The 22,384-nt window shown below is 42.2% G+C and overlaps 1 protein-coding gene across 3 annotated transcripts in view; it reads left to right on the top strand.

The window, feature by feature from the left end:
* The window catches only part of MTMR6 (myotubularin related protein 6), a 116,342-nt gene that overhangs the window by 2,371 nt on the left and 91,587 nt on the right, over nucleotides 1-22,384 (top strand). Inside the window, exon 1 of one of the 3 annotated variants that reach the window (XM_029602559.1) lies at nucleotides 21,445-21,546. The exons of the other annotated variants lie outside the window; for them this stretch is intronic. Coding sequence (XP_029458419.1) covers nucleotides 21,463-21,546 — 84 coding nt within the window. The 5' untranslated portion in view covers nucleotides 21,445-21,462. Of the gene's footprint in view, nucleotides 1-21,444; nucleotides 21,547-22,384 lie in introns of those variants that run through there. 3 annotated transcript variants of the gene reach the window in all.

Raw genomic sequence — 22,384 nt, 5'->3', positions numbered from 1 at the left:
CTTCTTTGTGCCAATGCTGCCATGCATGGTCTCTCCTTCCCGTGCACGTGGCCGCTGCACACTACTTCTACTTCCGGGGGGTGGGGGGGTGGGAAGAAGAGACCATGTTGGTGCCGCTGATTCCAGCTCTCCTGCTGCGTTCCGCCCGGGCTATCAGCATTTTAAGCCCAGGCAGAGGAAGAGTTCCTATTTTGCAGGGGCAGCAGCTGGGCCAGCGGGGAACCGGAAAGGGTGGCGACATACTTGCATGTGCTTGGTGACACACCGGTTGAGAACTGCTGTATTAGACCAAATTCTTCTGTGATGCCTATAAACATAACTGTTCAAGAATATTGTAAAGTATGATAATATTGGAGAACACTTAACTTATAGCTTTTAATAAAATTGCAACCCACTTGTTAAAATCAATGATAAACAATAACAAATAATTTTATTAAAGTTTATTCAAGAGGTAATTAAAAACAGATTGAAAAATTCATAAAAATGAGATGAAATATAATGGAAAACTACTAATTTACCTATAAGCATATACACCAGTGGAGAGAGAGAATGAAAACCATATGTTTGACCAACAAATTTGAAATTAAAACAGCGCAAAAAGTAGTACTACTTAAAATAAGTACATGAAAAATATTATTTAAATTTAAAACTACCTAACCACTTATTTGTGGGATATATCTCTAAATATAAAAATGAAAACAAATTAAGATAGTTTAAAAAAGGAGATAAGAGCAAAGTGAGAGAGGGTATGTGTGTGTGTATGTGTGTGTGTGTATATATATATATATATATATATAGGGGAATAGAAGCGGAGCTGAACTGTTTTATATACTTCTATAATACTATGTGTTAATAACATGTTCTCTGCATTGAGAAGTAATACACTAGCTAATGCCTCAATGTGAGATTTGTATGGAAAAGTGCTAATTTATGCAAACATTTTTACTCACATCTGTGTGCACGTTTTGTGCCCTAAACTCCTTGTTAAATCTGGAGTAAAGAGCACACAAAAATGTGCAGACGACCACTCATTAACACGTGTATAGCTTAGCACACCTTATTCCACTGAGGCCTGACATTGATTGTGAGGAAAAAGGCACTCTACTCTCATAGGTGACTTATTAGGAAATGAATACTGACTCGGAACAGCTTACTGTATTTATAGAAACAAGTTGGTGCTTTCTATCGATTAATTCTTTTTGTTGTGAATTTGTGCTCTTTGAGTTTTTCTTCCCATATCCCTTGCACAGTTTGAGTAGTGAATGTGTTCCCTTATTGGCCTTTTTTGGGAGGGTTGCACCTCATAGGATCTGATTGTATCTTCCCTTTCTGGGATATTCAGTTTGTGCCATTAGCTCTAGTTATTTAATTTAAAACATTTGTTATTCACATGTCCTAGTTCAGGGCGAGGTATATAGTAAAACATTCTCAATATCAGAGCATGAAGTCATTCTCTATTATAGAGAAGGAAGGAAAGTTAGCTTTTATTAATTGGTGTTTTGCTGCCCTTTAAAAATATATATATATACCGTATATACTCATGTATAAGTCAAAATCTTACCCCAAAAAGCAGTCCTTTAAAATCGTGGTCATTTTATCTACGGGTTAATCCACATTAATGCCAGTACCGTAATTCAAGATGCATGATTGAATCGTCCGCACGCTCCTCCTCCCAATCCCTTAACTCACCTGCTGCTATGAGGAGAACAGTTGCTAAGGCACATCCTCCCTCCTCCCTGTGGGGTTCCATTGGGGCATTCAGACAGCTTCTCCTCTGCACCCCCCTCCCTATTCCTTAATTCACCCGCTCGCTGCTATCAGAACAACGACAGGACTTGAGGTTGCGCAGGCGTGTCCTCCCTTCTCCCAAGCCAGGGTCTGATTGGCACACTCAGAACCATGTGGTTAAAAGCGCTCCACTGGGACCCCATGGGGGAGGATGGAAGGAAGCGCCTGAGCGACCGCAAGTTCATCATCGTCCACATAGCAGTGAGCGTTTTGAGTTAAGGGATCCGGAGGAGTTGTGGGGGAGAAGCTGTCCTACCGCTACACTGGGACACCGCGGGGGAGGCGGGAGGATGTTCCTAAGCCAACTGCAAGTGCTGTTGTCCAGATAGCAATGGGTGAGTTAAGGGGGGGGGGGGAAGGATTCAAACAGGAGAGACAGCCATGGGGGAGGGAGGGAAGGATTCAGGTAGCAGGGATTTCCATTGGAATAATGACATCTTACCCTCAGGAAAATGAGCTCTGAGAAGAAAAAGAGAGCATCTTACACCGCATCACTGAAACTGAAGGTTATAGAACATGCAAAGGAGGCCAATAATTGTGTAGCTGCAAGAGAATTTGACATTAGTGAAAAACTCGTCAGATTGGGGGGGGGGGGGGGAAGAAAAGCTGCTAGAAATGCCAAAGTCAAAGAAATCCTTATGTTTCAAAATTGCGCCTTTTGAAGGAATGGAAAAGGATTTGAATAACTCGCTACATTGTGACTCGCTCGAGCATTAGGATTTGTGCCCTTCAAATGGCAAAAGGAGAAAAATATTCAACGACCAAAGGTCTGAAAGAATTCACAGCATCATTTGGTTGGTGTTTGTGGTTCATGAACCGATATGGATTTGCCTTCATCAGCACACGCAGATTTCACAGAAACTGCCTAAAGAGCTTGATGAAAAGATTTGTTCGTTTCACAAATTCATTATTCAGCAGAGAATAAAGAATCACTTCAGTATGAATTACATTGGTAATGTAGATGAAAAGCCTTGACATTTGATATGTCTGGTAATCGTACAGTAGCTGACGGTGAGAAGACAGTACTTGTAAAAACAGCTGGTCATGGTGGTCCAGTCTTGCCTGGCAAATGGCACAAAACTGCATCCAGTGGTAATATGCAATAGGAAAACGATGCCCAAGAACCTAAAAATTCCAGCAGGCATAACAGTTCAGGTTCATCCTAAAGGCTTGATGGAGAGGAGGGAGCAAAATGATGGCTGTGTGATGTGTGGGATAGGCAACCAGGCGCAGGGCTAAGAAAACGGCCATCACTATTGGTGTGGGATATGTTCCGCTCACATAAAACAGAGGATGTGAAGGACTAGGCAAAGAAAACGGTGATCACATTAGCAGTGATTCCAGGAGGTCTGACATCAATGCTCCAGCCGTTAGATGTCTATCTCAACAAGCCTTTCAAGGACCAATTGCGGAATATATGGCAACAATGCATGTGTCCTGGTCAAGCAAAGTTAACAGAAGGAGGGAACCTGGTGAAGCCAGACATTGCTTTGGTAGCTAAATGGATAAAGGAAGCCTGGGAGTAAATTCCACCAGAAATGGTCAAGAAATCATTCCTGAAATGCGGCATTAGCAATGACATTGATGGATCAGAAGATGAAACCATCTATGAAGACACAGATGAATCAACATTAGATGATGATTCAACAGATGAAGACAACATTTACGCTGATGACATCACCAAAGAACTATTCCATGATTTATTCGTATATTCCAACAATGAAGAATCGGACTTGGAAGGATTTGAATAAAAGAAAAGGATTCAAGCAACAGGGACAGCCATAGGGGAGGGAGGGAAGGATTCATACAGTAAGGACATTTTCTTAAGTTGTTAAATGATGTTTCTTATGAGACATTTCATTTTGCTTTTAAAAAAACTAAAAGCAATTTTCTTAAGTTATCGGTTTGTTTCTTATTATGATTTCACCATTTAATAAGCCTCCCCCCCCCCCCCCCCCCCCAAGGTTTCATCCTCTACTTATCCATGGGTGATAGATAATTCTTGATTTTGGGGCCTAGAAAATACCCTTGACTTATACATGAGTAGCGATACTAGATTCTAGAGAAGTATCCTTTAATCTTAGGTAGTGATGGTGCCTCCAAGACTAGATTGACTATTTGAGCCTGAAATGCTTTCTTTTAGTTGTTACTTTAAAGGGAAGGAGAGAAATGAAATGGGCAAGGACAAAAATATTAATGAATGGTTGGATGGGTAATGAAGATCTGTACTTGAATTTCTTAGCTAGTGGGATGCAGGAACTTTGCAGAGCTTCTGTGCCCATTCTCTGGGAGGGAGAACAGTTTGCAACGCACTCAAGACCTCTGCTGGTGCAGAATGCTGAATTAGATTGAGCATTTGGAAAAAGAAAAGGGATGGTTGTGGTATTTGAATCCTTGTTAGGGGAGAGAATGTGGAAGAAAATTCTGCTTGTTGGGTTTCTTTAAATACTTTTCATTTTTATTTGATTCTATTTTGATTTCATTTATATTTCAGTGGTGATAATTATTGTACTGTTATTATGCTGAACATAAGATATGCCATACTGGGTCAGACCAGCAGTCTGTCAAGCCAAGTAACCTGTTTCTAACAGTAATCGATCCAAGACACAAGAACCTGGCAAATACCCAAACATTATAGATCCCAAGCTACTAATGCTGGCAACAAGCAGTGGCTATTCCCTATTGATTAATAGCAGTTTAATGGACTTCGTCTTCAGGAACTTATGGTTTAATGGGACACGGTTAGCATGGATTTACCCAAGGGAAGTGTTGCCTCACAACTATGCTACATTTTTTTTGAAGGGGTGAATAAACATATTGATAAGGGTGAACTGGTAGATATGATGTATTTGGCTTTTAAGAAGGAATTTGACAAAGACCCTCATAAGAGGCTTCTAAGAAAACTATAAGTCAGGGATAGGAGGTGATGTCCTTTTGTGGATTACAAACTGGTTAAAAGACAGGAAACAGAGAGTGGGATTAAAGGTCAATTTTCACAGTGGAAAAATGTAAACAGTGGAGTGCCTCAGGGATCTGTACTTGGATCGGTGCTTTTTAATATATTTATAAATGATCTGGAAATGAGTGAGGTGATCAAATTTGCAGATGACACAAAACTATTCAGAGTAGTTAAAATGCAAGCAGATTGTGATTAAATGCAGGAGGACCTTGCAAGACTGGAAGATGGCAGATTAAGTATGTGGACAAGTGCAAGGTGATGCGTGCAGGGAAAAATAACACATGCTGTAGTTACACAATGTTAGGTTCCATATTAGGAGTTACCATCCAGGAAAGAGATCTAGGCGTCATAGAGGATAATATATTGACATTGTCTGCTTAATGTAGTGGTGGTCAAAAAAGTAAACAATGTTTAGGAATTATTAGGAAGGGAATGACGAATAAAATGGTGGATGTCATCATGCCTCTATAAATCGCTCCATGGTGAGACTGCACCTTGAATACTGTGCGCAATTCTGGTCGCCGCATCTCAAAAAAGATATAGTTGCGATGGAGAAGGGCAACCAAAATGATAAAGGGGATGGAACAGCTCCCCTATGAGGAAAGGCTGAAGAGGTTAGGGCTATTGAGCTTGGAGAAGAGTCAACTGAGGGGGGATATCAGGACTACAAAACCATGAAAGGACTTGAACGGGTAAATGTGAATCAGTTATTATGACTATATGTTCTATGATTTTATTCTTTATAACAGTTTCCATGATTTTTCCCGACACTGAAGTCAGGCTTACCATCTATAGTTTCCCGAATCACCTCTGGATCCCTTTTTAAATATTGGGGTTGCATTGACCGTCTTCAGGTACAAGGGATGATTTTAATAAGTTACCAATTACGTGTTAATAGGTCTGAAATTTCATTTTTGAGTTCTTTCAGAACTGTGGGGTGCATACCATTTGGTCCAGGTGTTTTGCTACCCTTTAGTTTGTCAATCTGCCTACTACCGTGATTTGATTCAGTTTATCTGAATCGTCACCCTTGAAAACTGTTTTCCAGAACGGGTATCTCCCCAATATCCTCATCGGTAAACACTGAAGCAAAGATTACATGTATTCTTTCTGCGATGGCCTTATTTTTCCTAAGTGCCCCTTTAACCCCTCGATATCTAATTTTCCAGCTGACTCCCTCGCAGGCCTCCTGCTTTTGGATATGTTTAAAAACGTTTTTATTAGTTTTTGCCTCTAAGGCCAACTTCTTTTCAAATTCTCTGTTAGTCTGTGTTATCAGTGTTAACTTGCCAATGCTTATGCTTTTTTATATTTTCCTCAGATGGATCCTTCTTCCAACTTTTGAAGGAAGATCTTTTGGGTAAAATTGCTTCTTTTACCTCACCTTGTAACCATGCCTGCAATTGTTCAGCCCTCCTTCCACCTTTCTTAATGTGTGATAAACATCTGGTCTGTGCTTCTAAGATGGTTTTTGGGTTTTTTTTGGTTTTTTTTTTTTAACAATGTCCACACCTGTCTACACACGTAACCACTGTAGCTGCACCATTCAGTTTTTTGTAACTTTTTTTTTCTTATTTTATCAAAGTTTCCCTTTTGAAAGTTTAGTGCTGGAGCCGTGGATTTACTTATTGTCCCTCCTTCCAGTCATTTAATTCAAATTTGATCATGTTATGATCACTTTTGCCAAGCAGCCCCACCACTTTTACCTTTCTCACCAAAACCTGTGCACCACTAAGAATTAGATCTAAAATAGCTCCCTGTCTTGTCTGTTCCTGAGCCAGTTGATCCATAAAACTGTCATTTATTCAGTCTAGGAACTTTGTCTGTCTAACATGCCATGCTGTTACCCCAATAATGAATGAGTAAATGTAACTGAAATCTCCCATTATTATTGCATTACCAAATTGGATAGCTTCCTTAATTTCTCTTAGCATTTCATAGTCTGTCTTATTTTGGCCAGGTGGATGATAGCATACTTCTATTGCTATACTCTTCCCCCAAAATTTTTATTGTGCCTTTAGTTTCTTGCAGGATCTTTATACTGTTTGATTCTATTCCATCCCGGATATAAGGCATCACCCCACACCAAGTCACTCCTCCCTATCATTGCAATATAATTTGTACCCTGGAATAATATTATCCCTTTGGTTATCCTCCTTCCATCATGTCTCTGGGATGCCACTTACGTCTATTTTATCATTCACGTCTATACACTCTTAACTCTCCCATCTTCTTAGACTTTTGGCATTGGCATACTGACATTTCAAAGTATGTGTTTTGCTTGTATTAACATTCTTCTTTTCAGCTGACAGGGATAATATGGAATCTTTTAGCGCAGGTAATTCTTTACTTATAGGCACATGGACTACTTCTGGTTTTATTGGAAGCTCTCTGTTGGGATGCCCTAACTACTGCTTCATTAGTATCCTTTGAAGAGATTCCTCCCTCCAAAGCATGTGTTGCTTGAGTGACTGTTGGCTTTCCCATTTGTTCTAATTTAAAATATGCTCTACCTCCTAACATACCATGAGTCCTTTTTTTGGAGTAGGGCAGTCTAGAAATGTAGCAATGAAATGATTCTTTGAAGACTGTTGCTTGGGTTTGGAACAATCCTAGGCAGCTAAAATTTGATGACTGATGCCAGCTTGGGAGAAGAAATTGTTGGAGGCCTCTAGGAGAAAGAAATATCTGCTCCCCCCCTGCAACTTGGCTGCATTTAGAAGAGGCTGGAAATAGGGAGGAAGAGAGACTGGAGGAAGGGGTGAGAAAAGAAAAAATGAAACCCACAACACCATAAACCCATGAGAAAGGTGGGAAAAAGTAAAGGGAAAATAGAGAAAAATTATCTTCCAAAAATTCTGACTGGTGCCTTTTGTGTTTGAAATATTTTTCCATCCCTGCTGTCACCTTTGCTCACAAATGCCAAGACCTGTGTGCCATTCTTTGGTGTACAGGACCAGGTTTGTGTGCTGTGCAGGAGGATGGTGGAAAAATACTTTGTCCTGTACCATGAATCTGCATCATATCCAGGGCCAGAAAATTCCCAGGTGCCAGGTCACCTGGGTACCTAAAAATTGCCACATGGTGCTAGCCTGGGCCCAGAAAGAGCTGCTGCTATCATTGGAAGCTGCTGTCTACTTGCAAAAAGAAAATACAAATAGATAAAGCAAACAAATCCTGAGCAAAATAAAAGATGAATCTAAAAACGAAAAAAGAAATCCAAAATATAGACATCATAAGAGAGCAAAATAACAAAAATAAATTTTGCCCTGGTTCCTAAAGAAAACAATTGATTGACATCCAAATATTCTAAATATTTTTTTCATTGTGCTAACATCCTTAAAGAAGAATGCAAGGAACTCCTTTTAAGGGTAAAAAAAGATTGTGATGGGCCTTGAACCTGCTGCTTGGATAATCCCTAAGGCCAGTGACCTGGGCTAGTTCCTTGGGCAGGGGACTCTGGAGAGTAGTAGGTGGGAATGTATGTGCCCATTGACTAACCTGCTCCTGAGCAAACAGATTGGCCTCCATGACAACTAAAACAGTTGGTGGGAACTAGAAAGTTGTTCCGGGCAACTAATTGACTGCGAACTGAGCAGAGAGGGGCCTGGACTTCCAAGCCTCGAGACTAGAGGGACGTGCATGCCCTAATATAAACTGAAGGTACAGAGGACATCTGTTGTGCAGGAATAAAGCTCTTTCTTCAGCCCATAACCGAGGTGTGCATTCTTTCAGGGTCCAACCTGACAACAGCTTAACCTCTTGCTAAGTTGCCCTTTGTAGGCAAAAATTGTAGAGTATGCAGAGCTATGGATAAAGCATAGAAAACAACCTACCTAAAAGTGGCTGAGCTACTGGCCTGTGGCACATAATGACAAGATGGATGGCTGTCAGATATTTCTGTACCCATGGAGTGATCCTGCATGCATTTCCTATTATTATAAGGAAGATCTGCTAGTCTGGTCAAACTTTTACTGCTGAGACCTATCTATAGCAGTCTAAACCAGAGAAAACTGAGCACACTGGATGGACCATTTGATCTTTATCAGCTGTCATCTACTGTGTTACTGTGATAAAAACCATGGTGCAAATACACAAATAGCAAGTTAGGGAATAGACCTGGAGGTGGAATCTTGTGCAGGGTGTGATGAAAAATGAAGGCTGAGATGTAGATGGGGGCAGAAGCATGCAGGACTTTATAGCGATAACTATATCTTCTAAGAATAGATTTTTTTCAGAGTAATTTTTATTTAGGATCGGACTGAGAATAAAGAATCTCTTCTTTCATTTGAATTCAGTAATTCTTTGAGGTTTGTTTTTTTTTTTTTTTTTTTTAATAAATTGAACAATTTTTTTATTTTTATGAAGTGTACAATATGTAGCATTTAACTTTATAGATTTGACAGGTATTCATATCTTTCATAGCAACTAAATTGACTTACTAAATCAATTGAAAATCTGCACAGATTTCACAAATAGACAAATCCTAACCACTAAATAACCCCAAATTACTTAAGAGCACTTCTCTGAACCTTCAGCATAATTAGGAATTCATGTCTGTTTTAAGTTCAGTGCTGTCTTGCTCCCTGTTGGCAAATAGCTTTCATGCTAGACAGGAACTTCAGGTTCTGTAGGTGTGCATTTGACACCAAAGAGAAACAGAGGTACTGGCTTAGTGTAGAAATCTTCAGCTTGGTGATTTGATGTAGGTATCTCCACATCTAGCACTGGATTTAAGAATTTGGTGCCTATAGGCAGGAGTGGAGGGTGAGGGCAAAGTCTCCCTGCTCCCACCAGAGTTGGAAAGTGGGGCATTCTTCTCCCAGGAAAATGGAGAAGGCGAAGGTGTATTGGGCCAGAGTGCCACAGTGGTGCCTCTTTAAAATAGTTTAAAACTGTACGTTGTTGCTAAGTGGGACAAAGTACCTCTTTGGCCTGGGTATTTGGCACCCTAGGCAGTTACCTAGGCCTTCACTCAGGATTCAGGAAAGCAGGCAGTTTCTGTTTGCGTACCAGCAGTTGCAATACTGCCCTTAGGGATGTGTCAAGTGGCTGGCTGGGCACTGGGATGATGGTGGGCTCTGATGCTAGCTGCAGCCTGGAATGTTACTTTTTAGGAAGTAAACAGGCTGTCGGGCATGTATATGGAGAAGAGCCAAGCACAGCTCTTGATTGGCGGATTGTCCTTTTTTTTTTTGTTTTGTTCATCTTTTCCTAGATGACCGCACAGCTTTAGGAATGCCTACAGATAATCAGTATCCAATCCATGTTTTAGATATTTGTTTCCGACAAGGCCAGAGGTAAACAGTTTTGGGACCTTGACAAATATAGTTTTGTTTTTCTGTAATGCGAAGTCCTTACTATTCTTCCATCTTAGTTTTTGTTCAGAGAAAACGACTCTAGGCTTAACTCAGGTTTGTGACTTACTGCACCTAGATCTTAATAAAGAAGATGGAGAACCAGAGAAGGAACCCGAGGGGAGAAGCAGAGAGAGATTGTTGGAAGATTCTTGACCCTGGATTCTGAATTGTGGAGCAAAAGAGGATATTGTAGCAGTAAAGTGAGAACTGATCTAGAGCGGGTTAAGTGCTCAATTAGATTTGGACTGTAATTGAGTAAATCAGACTTTGTATCTGGATACTGTGTTGTAAAGAGTCGGGGGTTGGGGGGAACCTTTGCAAGGAAGGCTTAGTATGCTGGCAGCTATGAAATGGGAGTTACTACCTTCCTAACTGACATTTTTTTATTTTCTATGATATAACTTTTTTGTTTAATTTTATTACTGTTTTAACATTGTATCTATTAAAATCTCTTCTTGTGGTCTGCTTTAGATTTGCTAAATGCTATGAAAGGCGACAAATATTTCTATTTTTTTTTATTTAGTAGTTTTTCTAGCTCGCAACTTCCCAGTCGTGTCCAGTGCGAGTTACAATAAAAACATTCATAAAATCTCAAAATAAGCAATTAAAAACAAAATCCATTATAAAACCAAAACTCCTTTAATTTCTTCCTGAAAGCTCTAACACAGTGGTTCTCAACCCTGTCCTGGGGACCCCCCCAGCCAGTTGGGTTTTCAGGATATCCACAATGAATATGCATGAGAGAAAATGTGCATGTTATGGAGGCAGTGTATGCAAATTTTCTCTCATGCATATTCATTGTGGATATCCTGAAAACCTGACTGGCTGGGGGGGTCCCCAGGACAGGGTTGAGAACCACTCTAACATCAGGTTCCCTGGCAAAGCATTCCATAAAAAAGGGGCTGCATAGGAGAATGCCTGAGAGCATATTCATTTATTTATTTCTCATTTCTTATATACTGCTCAACAGATGCCAGAGTGGTTTACAACAAAACACAAACAGTATATACCAATTTTTTTTTAAAATTTAATTTTTATTCATTTTCATCAACATTTAATAACTGTTACTTACAGAAAAATCAGAGATGCATAAGTATATGCCTTAATACATAATTATCAGCAATAATAATCATTCAAGGAATACTGCAAATATTTTAACAAAAATCCTTAATTTAACCATTTACTCATGCCCCCCACAATAAAGGTAGAGGAGGGGGACAGAATCATCGGGAGTTAACAAAGAAACTTAATATATAAAGAAACAGGCTTTATGGCATCTGTACCTTATTATTACTATATACCTTCAGAGGTTAGATTTTAACCAAGGATTGGGTTGTTATATTCCTAGCGTTAATAAATGACTTCAATTGCTCTGGTATGAAAAAAATAAAGGATTCATCATGCGCTCTAATTAAGCATTTACATAGATATCTTAGTGAAAAATTATAACCAAGAGAGATTACTTGAGGCTTTAGAGCAAGAAATTCATGCCATCTCAAGTGAAGTCAAGGTATATTCTGACTTGCTGGGAAAAGAAACTAGCTGAGATGTGTTAAAAATATCTCTGCATTATTTGAATCAAGTCAGACTCATTAAAAAAGGTTACAAACAGGGTTCCTCGTTCATAAACTTCCTCTACAGAACTTTCCAAAAATTGAGTTAAATTCACAAGAGCCTCTGGCTGATTTTGAATATTTCTCACATTTGATGATACAGGCAAAAATACCAACTTATTCACAACAGGAAGTTTTTGATCATCAAACGCTGAAAGCTGAACACACAAAATCTTTATACAGCACTAGCACATTTTATGTATGTACGTCATGGTTTGTTTATTGCACCTCTTAAATTGAATGTATAATCTAACAGTCTTTATTGTAGTCACAGGTCAGATTAGACAACACTGAACATTTAGCCATTATTGTGAAACTGTTACCGAGCTTATCAGGCACCTCTATTACTAATAATAGGAACAGATGCATGTACAATTTACTATGTGCCTCTATGTAAACCGTTGTGACGGTAATCTACTGAACGACGGTATAGAAAAGATTTTAAATAAATAAACTGCAGAATTATAAAGGACTTTAACAATACTAGCAGGAGGTTGGAATATTTAGAAAATTATAATACTAATTTTAAAACAATACAGATTAAAACTATAATTCCTTATTGAAGGGACAACGAGTGAAGCTGTGTGTTCAGCAAGCTCAGCATTCTAGATGATGCATACTCTCATGTCCCAATTCTTAGATTCCCTTTCTTTCTTTTAGACCAGTCTATACAAGTGGGATTTCCCACTCCACAGTTGCTGGAGACATCGTTGGCTATAAGAAAGGTGTGGTCATAGTTACAAGTAGGCTCTGTCTCCAGCAGTTGTGGGCACAAGAGAATATGCTATTTAAAAACCAAAAAAACAAAACCCTTCATAAAAATCCCAGAGCCAAGGCTAGGCCTCTGCCTGGTTGAGCAAACCCACTCCTGGGCACAGTGGGCCTAATTTCCTCGGTAGAGCTTGCCTCTTAGGATTTGCTTGGTTGCAGGCATCCTTGGAGTCTGTCTCCAGTACCTCTTGGGGATCTGGCAAATAATCCCTAGAGGATGGTTACCAGGTCCTAGAACTCATGGAGCCTAACAGGACAACCTGTTTTTTGGCCTGGGGGTACTTGAGCCTTTTTACTGGTCTCTGTGTCTGTCTCTGTGTCTCTCAGGGAATACTCTGGCCATAGTACACTAGTGAACTCCAAGGAGGAAGAGGAATATTTCTCCAAAGAGGCAGATTCTACAGTGGTGTTCCAGAAAGAGGAGCTCTGTCCTCATCACAGACTTAACCCTTCTTAAGGTCATCTGCCTTAGCACTTGTTACCCTCTTTTGTTGGGCATTCGCAAGCCCCAGAAGGCCTTTCTAATACACAAGGCCCTTAAGAACATGGTGTTAATTGAGTGGGACACCCCTTGAAGTGGGGCTTAAGGGTGGAAGAGTCCTAATAAACTGTCCCCTTGCCACTGGAGGGTAAAAACAAGTTTCTAAGAATTCCCAGGGCAGACGCCCTGGTATCAGCCGCAACTCACAAGACAACCATTTCAGTAAAGTGTGTGACAGCCCTTAAGAATCCACAGGATAGGAAGATGGAAGCAGTCCTGAAATAGGTTTTTGCCACAAATGTTATGGCAATACAAGCAGAGGGTATGTTTCCCATGCAGTAGTATGCTGAATCCAACAGCTTGTTTGGAATCAGGGTTGGTGCTCATAGTAGATGCCTTGTATGACTTAGAAATCCCTCCAGAGCAATAGCTTTGGAGACAGCCTGCCTATGTAACTGGGTGGCAGTCTCTGCATCCAAAACTTGTCTTTGCAAGCTCCCCTTTAGTAAGGGCCTGCCCAAAGAGTTGGAAAGGTTTAGGCTTGCTCACTCGAGTTCTTGACTAAGAGACTCCCAGAAGCAAAACCTGTCATGGGGTGCAAGGCTGGAGATACCACCAAGCCAGAGATTTTCAAGGATTCAGACTATCCAAAGGATCCTCTCCACAGTCCACTAGGACTAAGGCTCATTCCTTCCGAGGAGCCTAAAACCACAAAAGGTGAATCCACCACAGCTACAACCAGTAGTCACTATTCCCAGTGATGCTCAGCAGGTCCCTCCAGTGGTAATACTGGTAGGTACTTATCTTTTATTGTTTTACCAGGAGTGGGCCCAAATCACAGACCAGTGAGTACTGCATATCATACAAAGAGGATATTCTCTGTAGCTGGCTATGCCCATTCCAAGCACCTCATGGTTTCCCCTTGTACCTCCCCAGCCAAAAAAGAGGCTATAAATATCAGCCTTTTAAAATTACAAAATTTGCAAGCTATAATCCCAGTACCTCCTTACAAACAGGGCCAAGGGACACAATCTATTTTGTAACCCCAAAGAGGAGTGTTATTTTGAGCCCATTCTGGACCTAGAAGGGGATCAACAGTTGTCTTCAGATATCCCACTTCTGAATGGAAACACTCTTCTAGGTCATCATGGCAGTAATAAAGGGAAAATGTCTCACCTCCCTAGATCTGGCAGAGGCCTATTTTCATATCCCTATCTGGAGTGCCAACCAAAGGATTCTCGGATTCTGAATCCTAGGTAAATATTTTCCGTTCCAGGCACTAACCTTTGCACTTGCAACCACCTAAGAACATTCACCAGGGTGATGGTAGTAGTGAAGGCCTTATGCAAGTAGGCCAGATACAGGTGTACCATTATCTCCTATCAGTTCTTTGGTGCCAAGTCCTTTCAGGAGAACCAGAGAGTGTCATTCACAGTTCCTGGAGTACCTAGGATAGATGGGTGAATTATGCAATGAGTTTTTCTAGGAGCCTTGTTTGACACCAAAGATGGATGAGTTTTCTTAATCCACAAGAGGGTAGCCAAACTGACCACCTATGTTTGAGCCTTCCAAGTGCAAAAAGTGCCCAGTGGGACTATCTCCAGCTCCTGAGTCTTATGACATCTGCTTTGGATTTAGTTCCTTGGGCTGGGGCACACATGCACCTGCTACAATGGTCTCCTCTCACTCAGTGGTCCCATATCTCACAGGTCTTCAAATCCCATCTTCTGCTACTTTTCAGGGTGAAGAAAAGCCTGGACTGATGGTTAAACCCTGCGAATCTGAGGAAAAGCGTAGAGCCTCAGCCGCCCAAATGGGTTATCATAACCTCAGATGCCAGCATGCACAAATGGGGGTGCTCACTGCAAGGGCCAGACAGCTCAGAGCCATTGGATGGTAGAAGAATCAACCTGGTCAATAAACAGATTAGAGATGAAGGCTATCAGATTGACTCCTGTGTATTTTCTTCTGATAATAAAGGGAAAGACCATTGGGATCCTATCAGACAATGCCCAGCAGTGGCATAGGTAAAAAAACAGGAAGGCATCCCAGCTCCCTACTGGCAGGAGAAGCAAACCTGCTATTCATGTGGGCAGAGCAAAATTTACTTTGCCTTTTGGCAGCCCACATGTGGGAAGCGAGAACTTTCAAGCAGACTTTCTCAGCAGAATCAGGTTGGATTCAGGAGAATGGGAACTTGGCCAGGAAGCCTTCCACCCCTTTATGAATTTAATTGCAAATCAAGCGAATTCCCAAAACTGGCAGATTTTTCAGCAGATAAGCAGGGTCCAGTGGAATAGACACCCTCGCCATGGGATGGCCTACTCTGTCCCTCCCTCCCCCCCATCCCAATCACTTATAGGCAGAGTATTGGAGGATCAAGGATCATCCCACATCAGTAATACTGGTAGCTTGGTAACCCCCAATTAGCCAAGATGACCATGGTCTGTGGACCTAATAAGGATCCTGGATGGTGCCCCACTTCTCCCTCCCTGGTGTCTTCCCAGTGGGCATGGGCTATTGTGGTGTGACCTAGTCCTAATGGAAGACCCCCTTCTGTTTCTATCTTAGAGCCTGGCCCTTGAAAGGGCACATCTATATAGGAAAGTCTACTCTCTGGTAGTCGTATTGACCATGTTAAAAGCATGTAAAAGTTTTTATTTCCTTTTCTGAATCTAGCACCTGTTTGAGCATTTCTGTTGTGAACTTAAGTCACCTTAGAAGGCAGATGTTGAATTTATCCTGAGCTTTATCCAAAAAGGGCTAGACAAGGGCCTAACCCTTAATTCCCTGAAGATGCAAGTGGCAGCCATATTTTGTTATAGGGATACAATTAAAGGTATTCATGCAACACTCCTTTCAAGCATAGTTTGCTTTTTATGAGGGTAAAGTTCATCTGTCCCCCCATTTAGGCCTGTATAATATCGGTCTGGTTCTTGGGGCCCTGGTGGGTCCTCCCTTCAAATCAGTGAGGCATGCATCATTGAAGGATCTCTCCTTGAATATGGCCTTTCTAGTGGCTTTCTGTTCCGCCAGACCACGGCTTTCTGTTCCGCCAGACCAAGGACCCCAGGTTCCCAACCTGGGGTCCGTGGACTCCCAGGAGTCTGCGAGACCATCCCAGGGTAGAGAGGTCTAGAACGGGTAGATGTGAATCGGTTTTTTACTCTTTCGGATAATAGAAAGACTAGGGGGCACTCCATGAAGTTAGCATGGGGCACATTTAAAACTAATCGGAGAAAGTTCTTTTTCACTCAATGCATAATTAAACTCTGGAATTTGTTGCCGGAGGATGTGATTAGTGCAGTTAGTATAGCTGTGTTTAAAAAAGGGTTGGATAAGTTCTTGGAGAAGAAGTCCATTACCTGCTATTAATTAAGTTGACTTAGATAATAACCACTGCTATTACTGGCAACTGTAACATGGAATAGACTTAGTTTTGGGGTACTTGCCAGGTTCTTATGGCCTGGATTGGCCACTGTTGGAAACAGGATGCTGGGCTTGATGGACCCTTGATCTTACCCAGTGTGGCATGTTCTTATGTTCTTAATGCTTGGGAGAAAATGAGTGAGCTGCTGCCACAGACTTAGGAGCATGAGCATGGGGCCTATTGTGGCCTCAAAAAGTCACCCCATATTACTACAGATGAGAAATAGGAAGGACAAAGAAGGGGCTGTTTGCACCATTAGAAGCCTCAAACAGCACTGCTGCATGTTTAGCGGAGGTGTAGAAGAGAGGGACCGTTTGTAGCCCTCAAGAATCATAAACTGCACTGCTGCAGTTCATGATGATGGAGGGAAGAGAGGGGCTGATTGCAACTTTCAGAACCTTTGCAGCCTTTGCTGTACACTGAGGAAGATCATGGTGGAAAGAAACATTTCCCACTATTGTCATGTGCTCTGCCACTGTCCTGACAGAGAGGAGACGAGAGCTGCATCAGAAAAGTGAGTAGAATGGTTGAAAGGAAGAAATGGGACTGGGATGATAGTATGAGGAGAAAGGGAGACAGGAGGCTTTGCCTCCTAGGTGTTATGATGTATACTATTAAGATATGTAAAAGTCACTAAGTCCTTCAGGAAAACGAATAAACAGTTTGTGTTGTACGGAGGCTCCTGGAAGGGTGAAACAGCCTCTAAGGCCTTGCTGGCAGATGGATTATGGAACCAATCTCTTTAGTCTAGCTACTCAGTGGTCCACAATTGTCTGCAATGCTCCACGTGCATTCCACAAGGGTGCAGTCATCGTCTTCGGCGGAGGCATTTTTACTGCCCCCAGATGAAATCTGTAAGGTAGCCAACTGGTTGTCCTTTTACATTTTGTTTATTAGATTTTACAGGCTAGTCATGCTAGCCAGGGCAGGGTCCTTAGGGAAGCCCTGTCTTCCTCCTACCTGGTTTAGAATCAGCTTGGATACCTCCCAGTAGTAGAAACTGATCTACGGGAAGAAAAGAAATGTGAAATATAATCTTACCTTTCCTTGTGTCCTGCTAGATGAGTCTAGGACCCACCCCAGAATACAGTGGATGCCAGGATACACTGTAATTCGCCTTTGAGAGAGGCACTATTGCTTTTATTTTCCTTTTCTTTTTTCCTCCTACCACTACTTGGGGGGGATTTAGCATTTTGAATTCCCTCTGTTGCTTCACAAAGAAAGGGCATAAATATGGAGGAAATTAAGGAAGATCTCCCCCCCCCCCCTCTTGTTTTGTTTTTTTTTTTTTAATTTCCTTAATTGGGGATTCTTTAAAGCTGTCTCATTGCTCTCACAAAAGACTACTGGCAACCATCTAAGACCACCCCTCCCTTTTTGCTGGCAATGATGTCATAAGGTAAAAAGGCGTGACCTCTGTCTCCAGCAGCTGTAGACTGGAGTAGCAAGACCCAAGGAACGGAAATTAACAAGTAAGATTCAATTGTCATCTCTGGAAGGAAAGTGATAGAGGTGTTTAAAATCATGAGAGGTCTAGAACGGGTAGATGTGAATCGGTTATTTGCTCTTTTGGATAATAGAAGGACCAGGGGGTACTCCATGAAGTTAGCAAGTAGCACATTTAAGACTAATCGGAGAAAGTTCTTTTTTACTCAGTGCACAATTAAACTCTGGAATTTGTTGCCAGAGGATGTGGTTAGTGCAGTTAGTGTAGCTGGGTTCAAAAAAGGTTTGGATAAGTTCTTGGAGGAGAAGTCCATTGCCTGCTATTAATTAAGTTGACTTAGAAAATAGCCACTGCTATTACTAGCAACAGTAACATGGAATAGACTTAGTTTTTGGGTACTTGCCAGGTTCTTATGGCCTGGATTGGCCACTGTTGGAAACAGGATGCTGGGCTTGATGGACCCTTGGTCTGACCCAGTATGGTATGTTCTTATGTAAGGAAGGATGGTTCTTGAATACTGTATCTGCAGGGGAGAAATTATCAAACATAAATGTGCCATGAGAATTCTTGGCTTGAATTATCCATGTGTTGACAGGTGGCCTCAAAGTGACTTGACCTAAACAGGGAAAACAAACATTATAGTCTAGGCGTGCATCTTTCATGGGACCATGCCATAGGCGAAAATATTTGAATCTGGCCCAGGCTTGTGAGAGAATCAAGACTTTATTCTGAGAAATCAGCAATATCCAGCAGAAAGTTACCCAGAGAGGAGCCTGCCCAGACTATTCTACACAATCAGAAATTGTATGTGTTTCACATGGTAAGAAGCTGGGGGCTTATCAGCCCTTCTTGGGAGATGAGCAGTCCTGGTTTAACTCTTGGCTCATTAATTCAATGCTGTCAGCTAATCCTCCATCCTGCGTTCTGTTTTTCAGGTGAATTAGCATGCACAGAAAAGTAGAGCAAACTTGTACAATTGATGAACTATTGTTGACTTTCTGGACATGCTGTACAAAAAATTAAAATTTCAACTACAACAATTGCAACAGATGCAAATCTTCAAGAAGTGTGCTTCCTGAGACGAATTAATCAATGCTGGGAATAAATTTGCACACTTGCCCCTTTGGGTGCTGACACTGACTTTGTTGCTCTGTTGGTCTCATTACAGCATCAACTTGGGAATTTAATCCTCTTCCTTCCTTCCTTCTCCCCCCAATTTGTGCTTCTGGTTTTTATGTTAAACATGTAGAATTCATAATGTTCCTGCAGTCTCTCGGAATCCAGCTAAAAGCAAGGTTGGTGGCCTAATCTGTGCTTCCTGTTCATTTTATATTAATTGCTTATCAGAAGAAGAATTTAACAGTTCAGATATTTTATACTGTAGTTCACACTCCTCTCCCCCTGCTGCTCTTGTACCTCCTGTCCCTCACCTGCTGGTAGAAGTACCTGTTCTTTTGTGTGTGGAGTTATGGCTTATTTTGTAAGGCCCTAAAGACTATTTGGTCAGATATTGAAGGATGACTAGGTAGTCTTGATGTATTATGGAGGCTCTTGGGGCTTTACTGTACCTGAGCATTATCACTGTGCACTGCAATTTAGTGCACAATTCTCTAATGCACAAGCTAGGTTTTTTTAAACTCCCAAAGCAGTAAGCTAATGGTATGCTAATGCAGCAGAGCTTCAAACATGCACTCACCCAATTACAACATGGCTTTAGCATGGGCTGAACATACATTTTAACTCGAAGGGGGATGAGGAAGCCTCCAGCGGGAGACTTCTGACATCCTCCGCCGCTCTCTGACCGCAGTTTGCCGTTACTTAGCTAGATAAGTATTCGGCTAAGTAGCGCTGAACTGTACCAGATAGCTGGATAAGTACTGACTTATCTGGCTAAGTGTCCGTGGCTAACTGTGGCCAGATAGCTAGATAAGTCTGTACTTATTGAGCAAAGTAGCAGAAGAGTGGGAAAGACATTTTATTTAAAAATTTTATGTGAGTACAGTCATACTGCAAGCATTACGCCATCTCTGACCCAGGCGTAAAGTTCCAGTGTTAGAAACAAAAAAAAAGTGCTCTCAGCCAGCGCACCTCTCTGCATTGGGAGGGCATCCTTAATGCCCTCATTAGTATGGAATTTCTTTGCGAGGGCACTAAGCTGACCACACATTTTTAAGTGCTCATTTTGTGACTGTAAAACTCCTTGCTGCATCAGCGGTAATGTTTCCACTCACGAAATGAACGTTCGAGCAGGTAAAACGTGTGTGTTCAGATGAACGCACCTTTCTGCAGCGGCCTGTGAGTGATTTTGGGGATGAGGTCATAGGAGAAGAATTTGTGGGTTTTAATCTGGTAGATTGATGTTTTTTTTGTTTTTTATTATTCATTGATGTATGATATACCGTATTTTTCGCTCCATAAGACGCACCTGACCATAAGACGCACCTAGGATTCAGAGGGGGAAAATTAAAAAAAAAAAAATTGTGCTAAACCGGCTCTGCGTCTGGGCGTCTTATGGAGCAAATTAGGGGAGTGCATAGTTTTTTTTTTTTTTTTTCTCCCCATTTTGTTTTCGGGTCTGGGGAGGGCCATTTCGGTCCACTCCCCAGATCAGAAAATTTTTCTTTCTGTGGGAACCCCCAAAACCCCCCCCATCCCAACCCTTTAAATTAACAACCTCCACCCCCCTGACCCCCCCAAGACCTGCCGAATTAATTTCCTGCAACCCCCCCACCCTCCTGACCCCCCCAAGACCTGCCAAACGTCCCTGGTGTCCAGCGGGGGTCCAGGAGCGGTCCGGGAACGATCTCCTGGGCGTGAGCCGTCGGCTGCCAGTAAACAAATGGCGCCGACGGCCCTATGCCCTCACTATGTCACTGAGACCGACCAATAGCAGCGATCGGTCTCAGTGACATAGTGAGGGCATAGGGCCGTCGGCTGCCAGTAAACAAAATGGCGCGACGGCGCTGCTATTGGCGCCGACGGCGCTGCTATTGGTCGGTCTCAGTGACATAGTGAGGGCATAGGGCCGTCGGCGCCATTTGTTTACTGGCAGCCGACGGCCCTATGCCCTCACTATGTCACTGAGACCGATCGCTGCTATTGGTCGGTCTCAGTGACATAGTGAGGGCATAGGGCCGTCGGCTGCCAGTAAACAAAATGGCGCCGACGGCCCTATGCCCTCACTATGTCACTGAGACCGACCAATAGCAGCGGTCGGTCCTCAGTGACATAGTGAGGGCATAGGGCCGTCGGCGCCATTTTGTTTACTGGCAGCCGACGGCCCACGCCCAGGAGATCATTCCCGGACCCCCGCTGGACCACCAGGGACGTTTGGCAGGTCTTGGGGGGGTCGGAGGGTGGGGGGTTGCAGGAAATTAATTTGTCAGGTCTTGGGGGGGGGGGGGGTTGTAGGAAATTAAGTCGGCAGGTCTTGGGGGAGTCGGTGGGGGGGGGGGTGTTTGTTAGATTTTTGTTTGGTTTTTTTTTTATATTCGCTCCATAAGACGCACATACATTTTCCCCCCACCTTTGGGGGAAAAAAAGTGCGTCTTATGGAGCGAAAAATACGGTATATTCCTCTGCACTCAAGCAGGCTAATCCATACCAGTGGGTTATGCACCTCTACCAGCAGATGAAGACGGAGCAAAACTTGATGACACAGAGCACAGGAGAGGGGTATAATTTGAACGCATACTGTGTATGTACTATTTGAGCGCATACTGAGCGCCCACTTTTTGAATGCCAGCCATTTGAGTGCATACTATCTGATCATGTACTGGGTGCACGTTATAAGAGCACACACTGTCTAAGCGCTTACTGTCAGGGCGCATGATATCTGTGCGTATACTGTTTGGCTGTTTGTTTAAGAGCATCCTGTTTAGGTGCATGTTGTCTGAGCGCATGTTGTCTAAGAGCATTCTGTCTGGGCTCATACTGTATGGAAGAATGCTATTTTGGCCCTTTGCGGGCGTGTGTTTGCGCTTGGTGCTGGGGACAGAGCTCTCAGCATCTAACTCTGCTGGCCTGGAGGTTAAAACTCCAGTCCTCAACCTCGCAGCTGATGCCCATTGAGGATCTTTTGGGAGTTCCTTCCGGTCAAGCTTTTTTTTTTTTTTTTTTGTAGGAGTATACAAGTGTTCCTGCTTTGATGAAGTCATATAAAGACAGTTGGTACTGTGTACATGGTGTAATTATATTTATGCGGCTTGCCATAAGAACATAAGAAATTGCCATGCTGGTTCAGACTAAGGGTCCATCAAGCGCAGCATCCTGTTTCCAACAGAGGCCAAACCAGGCTACAAAAACTGGCAAGTACCCAAACACCAAGAAGATCCCATGCTACTGATGCAATTAATAGCAGAGGCCCTTCCCTAACTCAACTTGATTAATAGCAGTTAATGGACTTCTCCAAACCTTTTTTTGAACCCAGCACTAACTGCACCAACCACATCCTCTGGCAACAAATTCCAGAGCTTAATTGTGCATTCTATGATTAGTCTTAAATGGGCTACTTGCTAACTTCATGGACTGCCCCC

Source organism: Rhinatrema bivittatum, chromosome 5 (genome assembly GCF_901001135.1).
Source record: "Rhinatrema bivittatum chromosome 5, aRhiBiv1.1, whole genome shotgun sequence".
Taxonomy (NCBI): Eukaryota; Metazoa; Chordata; class Amphibia; order Gymnophiona; family Rhinatrematidae; genus Rhinatrema; species Rhinatrema bivittatum.
This window is presented reverse-complemented; position numbering and strand designations above follow the sequence as displayed.